Genomic DNA, 10,629 nt, shown 5'->3' on the forward strand with positions numbered 1-10,629 from the left:
GCACTATGACCGCCTTGGCTGCATTCAGAGTGGGGCGGCCAAGGATGACGTTGTAGCCGGTCAACTCTTTAACAACAAGGCAGCGGACGACCATGTCTCTCCCCTCTCCCTTCTGCCCAAAACGGATTGGAAGATCAATCCGTCCGACCGGATGAATGACATTCCCCCCAAATCCTACCAAGGGGTGAGTGATATCCTGGAGAGCATCTTCTGGGAAGCTTAAATTCCTTAGGGCAGACAGGCTGATGATATAGGCCGAACTGCCCGTATCAATCAATATTCGTCCCACCTTCAAATTTGCTATCTTCATGACAAAGACCATGGGATCATTGTGCAAAGCCCTAACCTCTCCACGGTCAGCCTCACTTATGATCACTTCAGGAAATGGCTCGGCCTTAACGGCGTCCGTTTGCATCACATTTGACAAATTCCGAGCATCCTGTTTGATTCCTTTCATGGTAGGGCCGCCTGAAGCAAAGTCTCCTGATATCACGGCCACAAAACCTGAATCAGTGCTATTCCCATCATCTTCCTTGTCATTTTTCTTATCACTTTGTTGCTTTTTCTCGGACGTGTTGTCTGTCCGTTTGTAGGTGAATTTGGACTTGGTGACATAAGGTTTCAGCAGACCCTTGTCGTCCAACTTATCCAACAGCCTCTTCAGATTGATACAATCGTTCGTGTCATGACCTACATCCTTGTGGTAATGACAATACTTGTTCTTGTTTCTGTACTGGGCCGAGCCTCTCAAAGGCTGAGGCTTCTCAAACTTAAACTTGTCTTTTATCTCCATCAAAATGGAGTAGCCATCCTTGTTGAACTCATACTGAGGCTCGTACGTCTTGCTTTTCTTTGACTTGGGTTGCTTGTCATCAGCTACCCAAATTTCTTTTCTTTTGCTTCCTTCTTTCTTTCGGCCGGCCGAGTCTTGCTGATAAGATTGCTTCTTTTCAGCCCCCTTGGCCGGCTGTTCTGATTTGGTGAGCGAACAAAAGTCCGCGGCCTCAATATAGGCTTCGGCTTCCCGCAATACACCTACGTATGACCGAATCTTTTTCCTTACCAAATCAAACTTAAAACCATTATGCCTTAATCCCCGGAGAAATTCTGAGTATGCCATTTCGTCCGGAAGATTATGAATTTGGGCTTTTTCTTGGTTAAATCTTTGGACGTATGAGCGTAGTCCTTCATTCTTCCCTTGAACAATTGTTGCCAAGTTGAGACTTGTCTTTCTTGGTGGGATGTTGTATGAGGAATTTCCCACAAACAACAAACTGAGGGTAGTAAAACAATTTATGCATCCGGCCGGAAGGCTGTTAAACCAATCCTGGGCCACCCCCTTAAGAGTGGCCGGGAAGCATCTGCACCATGTAGCATCATCTACACTTTACAAGTACATCAAATTCCTGTACGAGGTAATATGTTCCTCTGGGTTGCCTGTACCATCATAGGCACCAACTAATACACTCTTCACTTTTGCTGGTTAAGGGGACGTTAGTATGTCTTGCGAAAACGGAGGCGGCTTATCTCCCAAATTCAACAAATGCATCTGCCAATAAATGGGCTGAGGCTGCGCGGACGTTCCAGCCAGGTAGGGAGGCTGGCCGAACACCTGGCCATACGGCCCATATTGCCCAAAGACTTGGGGAGTTGGCTGTATCAACCCATTGAGTACTTGAGGGGGCTGATATTGTGATGGCTGAATTGGTCTGGGAGTAATGGGATGAGCGGCTTGACTTCTGCTGGAGACGGCCGTGTTGGTGTATTGAGAGAGAGATTGGTTGGAGGCTTCATCCGGCATGGTTGGGGTAGAGGTCGTGTCAGAATATGCGGCCCTCTCCCTTTGCCTGTGCCGAATGTAATCCCTTGCGTCTTTGAAACGCTGTGACGGCTCAATCTCAACTCTTTTCGGCTGTCTGCCCCTCCCCCCAGCCGACTGTGTTTTCGCCAACAGGCTAGAGAGGTTGGTCCGTGGGACTCGGGGAGACCTTCCATGCGGAGGACGGAATGGGGTATTACCAACATCAGTTGCATTGGTCTTGTCGTGTGTTTTCTTGGAAGTACCTCCTCCCCCCTTTTGCTGGTTAGCAGCCAACTCTTTGCGGAGCTTAGTCAGCTCGGCCATTAGGGTAGCTGGGGTAACAGGAGGTTGTTCGGCCTCTTCAAATGAGGCAGTCAAAGAATTGCTTGAATGTATGGTAGTACGTATGTCTTCTACATATCCATCCTCGCTTGGACGAGGACCAGTATTAGGTGTCTGACCATCTATTGCCATAACGGACGAGTATCCCCACAGACGGCGCCAAATGTTTCGGGGGTTTTTTGTGATCTCCTCGGATACTGGTCACGCTCTACTGACAATGAGACTCGGACACCTGCAAAACAACGAATATTCCGTTTATCGGAATATTCGCCTCCGACGATCAAGTTAGAGATCGGAAATCGGAAAAGCTAGAGAGAGAGAAAGTAGAGAGAAGTTGGAGCTCTTTAATGCTCTACGTTTTTGTTATGTCACAATCCACCCCTCCCATCATAAATGATTGGGGTATTTATAGGGGTGGGAACATGTGCCCCTCTAGGGTTTGTACCCTAGAATGTCGTGACGTGATTGGCTGCGCAATCAGGGGTCGCCACGTGTCATGGGGGGCGCCGTTTTACGGCTTTCAAGGGTTTCTCGGGATTTGGGCCTGATGTAATCAAGGCCTTTTTCTCTTTCTGATGTATTGCGTATTTAAAGATAGCTGACATGTGTCACCCTGTCAGGTGGACACATGTCACACTCTCATAGGGCCACGTGTCGCCTTCTTATTGGGCCACGTGTCACTATGAGATTGGGCCACGTACCTGGGGTATTTTTACCCTAAACACACCCCTACCTCAGACCCTCAGTAAAAATTTCTTTTTAATGCATCGGTTTGATATTACCGTTCTTCTCCGGCCACCTATTAGCCTAAAAGGTGAACCCGATAGAACAAACAAATTAAAAAATATATTATAAACAATGAAAGATGATGAACGTATTATTTCATAATTATTTTTTTTGGCAACAAGCTAAATTGAGTTAAGTTTATTGATAGATCAATAAAAAATTTAGTCTTTAGAAAATCATTAAGTATCACTATTTATAATATAAAGCCGATCATTTTGTCAACTTTAGATTGCAAAGAAATAATACATGAAGAAACTATAACTTCATTCTTAAGAATATCCCATATACCTATAAATCCTAAAAGATGTCAAGCTTGTTGAGAAAATCTAAATTTATCTTCTTGATAAACAAATTTAGGTTAATAAGAAACAAAGTTCTAGCGGTTATATCCCTTTTTTACCCCAAAACAGTAATAATTTGTTTGTATTAAGAATATAAATTAGGGCTACCTCAAGTTTGTTTTGTTATATTGGGAAATTTTTAAAATGCGTGAGAATTAGTTATGGTAGTGGGTTCGGGACCCTACCCTAGAATATGGGTATGAGTCTTATTTTTTTGTGCAAACTCATAATTTAGAGAGAATTTTGGGAGAAAATTAGAAAGCAAATTTTATTATGTCAGCTCACACTTTAAAACATGTACAAACAACAATATATAGTGTAAGAAAACAGAGAAGCTTCTCGAAGAAGTTTGTTATAACAATAACAAACTCATAACTAATTTTGCCACATCAGTAGCAAATACATATATAACTCAATACCCCCCTTCAAGAATGACTGGGGACAAGCAACATAGGCCATTCTTGAGCTGAACTCTGCTGCACAAGACCAATCTTAGAAGACAATGCTCTATGCTGATCTGAACTAAGAGGTTTGGTCATGATATCAGCAATTTGCTGGCCTGAAGAAACATGCTTCAACTTGATCAAGCCTGACTTAACACTTTCTCGAACATAATGTACATCAAGTTTCTGATGTTTTTTTCTAAGATGCTTAGTCTTCTCATGAAAGAAGGGGTTTTCTACAATGTGCTGAGCAGAAATATTGTCACAATGCAGAACAATAGGAGTAAGAATTTCCACATGAAGCTCATGAAACAATCTTTCCAACCAAGTGATTTCATCAGTTGTCTGACTCATGCTTCTATATTCAGCTTCAGTAGAGCTTTTAGACACCACCTTTTGTTTCTTGGTTTTCCAAGAAATCAAGGAATTTCCAAGAAATACACAATAGCCTATAAGAGACCTGCCTGAATCATCACATGCCCCCCAATCAGCATCACTAAAAGCTGATAAATGCAGACCCGAAGTAGTAGGATAGAACAAACCCATATTGAGTGAACCTTTCAAATATCTGAGAACATGAACTGCTGCAGCTAGATGAGGAACCCTTGGAGCACCCAAAAATTGACTTAGCTGCTGAACTGAATATGAAATATCAGGTCTAGTCATATTCAGATACAGAAGTTTACCAATTAACCTTTTGTAGACTTTAAGGACTTCCAACACATCTCCTTCAAAATTACTTAGCTTCATCCCTTTAGGAAAAGGAAAAAGAGCAGGCTTACAATTCATTATATTCTGATCCTTCAAAAGATCCAAAATATATTTTCTTTGATTCAGCAAAATTCCAGCATCATTTCTAAACACTTCAATGCCAAGAAAATACTTCAAGCTTCCCAGATCTTTGATGGTAAAAGCAGAATGTAAATATGCCTTTAATGCATCAATTATCAACGGATTACTGCCAGTCAACAGCAAATCATCAACATAAGCCACTATTACTGTAAAATCACCATCCTTTGCCAAAACAAACATAGAATAATCCTGTTTTGATTTAACAAAACCCCAACTCACAAGAAACTTGCTCAGTTCCTTATTCCAACATCTAGAAGCTTGTTTTAACCCATATATTGATCTCTTCAACTTACAGACCTAACCTGGTTTTGCCTTTTTATATCCAGGTGGAGGTGTCATATAAACCTCCTCATCAAGAAAACCATGCAAAAATGCATTATTTATAGCCAACTATTGTATATCCCACTTCTTCACAGCAGCAAGAGCCATGATGACCCTAATAGTTGTCAGTTTTGCCACAGGACTAAAAGTGTGTTTGTGGTCCTTACCAGAAATCTGCTTATCCCCTCTAGCTACTACTCTGCCTTTGCATCTCTCAATATCTCCATTGGGCTTAAATTTAGTTTTATAAACCCATTTGCACCCAATAACAGTCTTATTAGGAGGTAAAGTAGTCAATTCCCAAGTATCATTCAATTCAAGAGCCTCAAGTTCCTTATTCATTGCCTCAACCCATTCAGGATGATCTTTGGCTTGATTATATGTAGAAGGTTCATAAGCCAAAAGTACCAAGGATAAACTATGTAAACCAGAGGCTGACAAATGAGCCAAAGAGGGTTCACTGTAAACACTAAAAGATGAAGAAAGTGACTCAAAATCAGAAATATGTCTTGTAACTGGTTTACTTAAAACAAAATCCTTGAACTTAGATGGCAAATGAATAGGTCGAGTAGAAGTTCTCACAGGAAGTACAACAGGAACAATATTCTGAGAAGAAACAGATTCTGTAGTAGGTTCTATGAAACTCTCATAAACATCAACATAAACACTTGGAGAAGCATAATCCATATTGTTACTGTGATTATCAGAATGTATGTGTGTTTGAGGAATCAAAGAGGGAATAGAAATATCCAGAGTAGGATTAACAAGAGAAATAGGTTGATTAATAGGAGAAGAAGAAATTGACTCAAGAGATGAAGTAGTTTCTTTGAAAGGAAAATAATGCTCAACAAAGTACACATCCCTGCTTAAAATCACTTTATGATCCTGCAAATCATAAAGCTTATACCCCTTTTGTCCATATAGATATCCAATAAAAATGCACCTAGAAGACCTAGGAGCAAATTTATCACCAGTCTTCAAAGCAGGATAACACAAGCACCCAAAAACTCTTAGAGAAGAATAATCTGGAATTTTATGCATCAGCATCTCAAAAGGTGTTTTCCAACGAAGAACAGAACTAGGAATAAGATTGATCAAATGTGTAGCAGCTAGGAGACAATCACCCCAAAATTTATAAGGTAATCTAGCATGAATTCTCAATGTCCTAGCTGTCTCCAAAAGATGTCTATGCTTCCTTTCTACCTCCCATTCTGCTGGGGATTACCAGGAATGTTTCTCTGATGAACAATTCCTTGATCACTAAACAGACTTGAACAAGCTTCTTCTATAATCTAAGTTCCATTGTCACTTCTAATCATTTTGACCTTTTTATCAAATTGTGTGTTCACATATTTCAGAAAAGCAGCAAGAACACCAAACACTTGAGTCTTACAGGACAATAAATGTGTCTAAGTGACTCTAGTATGATCATCTACTATGGTGAAAAAATAATAAGCACCAGACAAAGAAGGTCTTTTATATTTACCCCACAAATCCACATGCACCAGATCAAAAGCATTCAAAGCAGAAGGCATAAAAGGCAATTTATGGTGTTTACCAGGAACACATGCTTCACAACAAAAATCACTAGTGTCTTTAATATTACCTATAGATGGAACTGATAAATGTCTAAGATGACTCAAGGAGATATGACCTAATCTAGCATGAATTAGATCAATATCAGGCTTGACAGAAGAAGTAATTGTATTGTTTACAGTGGACACAATACCATTATTCAAAACAGCAGGAAAATTACAAGTAAATTTGTATGAACCTGACTTCCTTGTACCTCGAGCTTGAATACTCTTAGTTGCAAGGTCCTGAAAACAGAATGAATCTTGCTTAAAAATAGCCACAAGATTATTTTCATCAAGGAGTTTTCCAACAGATAACAGATTGTGTTTGAAATTTGTTATATAAAATACATTCTGAAGAGAAACAGAATGAGAAAGATTGACAACTCCAGTGTGTTTAACTAATTTAACAGTTTCATCAGGTAATAACACTTTAATAGGATTTTTAAGTTGTTTTAAAGAAGCAAATAATGCCAAATTGAATGCCATATGATCAGATGCTCCAGTATCTACTATCCAGCTATCCATATAAAAGTGAGGAATAGATGAATGAGAGGCAGAGAAAGTACCAGCAAAGTTCACAGAAACATCAGGTGGATTATCATCAGCAACACTTGAAGAATTCTTCTGCTGCATCATCTTCAGAACTTGATTATCGACTATAGATGCCATAACAGGATCTACTGACTGCTCTTCAGAAATCTTGACAAAACTTGTACCACCACTCTCATAAGACTGAGTTGCTTTACCAAGAATACCAGCTTGTTCACCAGCCATCACATTACTAGCATACTTAGCAGAAATAGCAGGCTTCTCTTTCTCCTTGTCCTTATTCCACCAATCAGGAAATCCATGTAACCTAAAGCAACCACTAATAGAATGTCCTCTCTTCTTGCAGTAGTCACAAACAACATCACTCTTAGGCTTCTTATAGTCACGTTTACCAGTCTGAAACACAGGCTTAGGAAACGTCTTCACCACATTCAAAGCACTCATTTCATGAGTCTGAGTAACCACATTGAGCTTATTCTGCTGTTTCACTTGCTGCAATGTATAGTAGGCCTTATGGACAGGAGGAAGAGGTTCTGCTCCAAGTAGAGTCGTTTTAATCTGATCTTAATCACGATTCAACCCAGACAGCAATTGCATCAACTTATTCCGTTGATCAATATCAAAAATCTTCTTCAAAATACCACATGTATATGCCTTCAAAGCACCACATGTACAATAAGGAAATCCTTCTAACATTTGTAATTGATCCCAAACAAATTTCAACTGTCCAAAATACTCAGCAATTGAAGAATTATTTTGCTGAATCGAAGTCAAAAGTCTATGTAATTCAAAAATTCTAGTAGCAGTAGTATGTCCAAACTCTCATTCAATTTAATCCACAATTGAGAAGAATAATTCACAAACATGAATGATTCAGCAAGTACCTTATCCATGGAATTCAAAATCCATGACATGACCATATAATCGTTCTTAATCTACTTCTGATAATCCTCAGAATCTGGCGAAGGCATTGAAAGAGTTCCATCAACAAATTGATACTTATTTCTGGCAATCAACGCCATTTTCACAGTTCTACTCCAATTAAGAAAATTCGGTCCAGTGGGAATGTGATTTCCAAGCTGCATGGCAGGATGATCACCATTGCTGAGGTAGTAAGGGTCATTGAAGTTAATTCTAGAAGACATTGAGCTCTGAGAAGCAGCTCCCATTGAAGAATCAATCGAAGAAGAAGATCGAGAAATCGCAGAATTAGGTCAAAAATATCAAGAATCAAGAAAATTCCTGACAAAATCAAGAATTAGAAGAAGAAGAATCAAAGAAATCGATTGAAAATCGATCAAAGAAGAAGAATCAGATGAAGAAGTAAAGAAAGTCGATCAAAAAATCGATCCAAAATTTCAGGATTTCGGCTCTGATACCATGTACAAACTCAGAATTTAGAGAGAATTTTGGGAGAAAATTAGAAAGCAATTTTTATTATGTTAGCTCACACTTTACAACATGTACAAACAACAATATATAGTGTAAGAAAACAGAGAAGCTTCTCGAAGAAGTTTGTTATAACAATAACAAACTCATAAATAATTTGCCACATCAGCAGCAAATACATATATAACTCAATATTTTTAAACTCTTTGCATACGGGTAGGGTATGGCCTGGGTCTAGGTGCCATTGGGTAAGGTAAGGGTTCAGGAGACCCGTACCCTACGTCCCTACACACGAACCCTTAATATCCATATTCTACCTATTGTACATAGACACGCATAATATATTAATTTTAAAAAAGTTTTCTTCAAGTTATCGGGCATCCCACAATATATTATCCTTGGTTGTGTTTGGTAAATAGTTTATTTGAGCAAAATTAGTTTATTTGATCAACATTAGCTTATTGACTACTCGTATTAAATAAGTTAACATAAGGTTTGGTGGAAAGCTTAAATAAGGTTTTTTTTTTCCTCCTCCTCCAATTAGCTTATTCAATTATTACGGTGAAATAACAGTTATACCCCCATTTAATTTAAAATCCTATATGAACTTTCTATCCTCACAATTAGCTTTATTGGTTATTTCACATAATCAAGCAACTCAGCAATCAACTACTCATTTACCAAACACTTTTATATAATCAGCTAATAAGATAAATTAGTCAAATCAATTAATACAACCAGCTAGTCAAAATCAGTTAACACAATTAGTTTTAGCTTTTCACCAAACACGGCCATTATCTTGTTTGTTATAAGCACTATTTTTCTGCCATTACTAATTATCGTTAATTGCGTACAAGGCTAGAACAATCCGTTTTCCTTTTACCCTACCCTAATCCCTCTAGTCTCTACGGCTCCACCTAGCATACCCAAATAAGGCCCCGTTCTTTAGAGCTGCTCTGCTCTACTATGCTTTGCTCTGCTGAGCCCTGCTCTGCTCAAAAGAAATCTGCTCGGCTCTGCTCTGCTCTATTTTCAAATAATAATTAATAATAACAATAATAATAATTAATATTAAATAATAATAATAATTAATATTAACTAATAATAATTAATATTGTATTGATGATAATAATTTATTATTTTGAATAATTATAATAATTATTAATATTAAAAATAATTTTAATAATTAATAATAATAATAATAATTAATATTTATTAATCATAATAATAATTAATAATAATTATCAATAATAATATTTAATAATTCAAACTATTAAGAATTAATATTTAATAATATTATTAATTAATAAATTCTAATAATTATAACAATTCTTGTCAAAAAAATAAATAATAATAATAATAATAACAGTTAATAAAAATTTATTTTATAAACATTTGATATTAGAATCACAATTTGTAGAAACATTTTATGTGGGTATTGATTATTAGTTCATTGAGTTGAATTATTTTTCAAATCTTTCCAAACATTTTAAGATTTAAAAAAAAGAGGTTGTTTTCAAGTAGTACTTTGTATATTATTATTATTATTAGGGTAAAAAATATATGATTAAGACAAATTTATAAGTAAAATCATTATTACTCATTAAATCATTTTATCTTAAAATTTTTGTGAAATAAATATAAGTAAACCGTTGTCTTTTATCTTTCTACTATTAACATATGTTAAATATGATACACATATATTTATGTTTTCACTCACCTAAATCGTATATGCACTTAATAACAACAACAACAACAACAATAATAATAATAATAATAATAATAATAATAATAATAATAATAATAATAATAATAACAATAATAGTAGTAGTAATAATAATAATAATAATAACAATAATAATAATAGTATCTCGGCTTCCCACTAATTTATTGTAGGTTGTATGGCTTTTGTTTTTGAGATAATAATAATAATAATAATAATAATAATGTTAAAATCTGCTCTGCTCTGCTCGGCTCGGCTCTGCTATCCTGAAATCTGCTCGGCTCGGCTCTGCTCTGCTATCTTAAAATCTGCTCTGATCTGCTGAAATTTAATTTGTTCTGCTCTGTTGATCCCTGCTCTACTCTGTCTAGAAGCTCAAAAGAACGGGGCCTAAGACCCATTTCTTCGTTTACCTTTCACCACATTAATTCAGTGGTCACAAACTCACAATCAGCGTCCCACATTAATCTCACTTTTGAGAAGAGGATGATTAAATTACCTTTTT

At 37.0% G+C, this 10,629-nt stretch overlaps 1 protein-coding gene across 1 annotated transcript; it reads right to left on the minus strand.

Moving 5' to 3' along the window:
- Positions 1-4,955: 4,955 nt before the first annotated feature.
- LOC145591720 (uncharacterized) lies at positions 4,956-8,181 on the minus strand. Its single transcript, XM_081648225.1, has 5 exons — positions 7,952-8,181; positions 7,667-7,790; positions 6,812-7,570; positions 6,373-6,706; positions 4,956-6,097 (listed from the first exon to the last, which is right to left on the minus strand). The coding sequence occupies exons 1-5, from the start codon at positions 8,179-8,181 to the stop codon at positions 4,956-4,958; spliced, it is 2,589 nt and encodes an 862-aa protein (XP_081504351.1).
- Between the last annotated feature and the right edge of the window lie 2,448 nt (positions 8,182-10,629).

Source organism: Chenopodium album, chromosome 18, assembly GCF_948465745.1.
Source record: "Chenopodium album chromosome 18, dcCheAlbu1.1, whole genome shotgun sequence".
NCBI lineage: Eukaryota > Viridiplantae > Streptophyta > Magnoliopsida > Caryophyllales > Amaranthaceae > Chenopodium > Chenopodium album.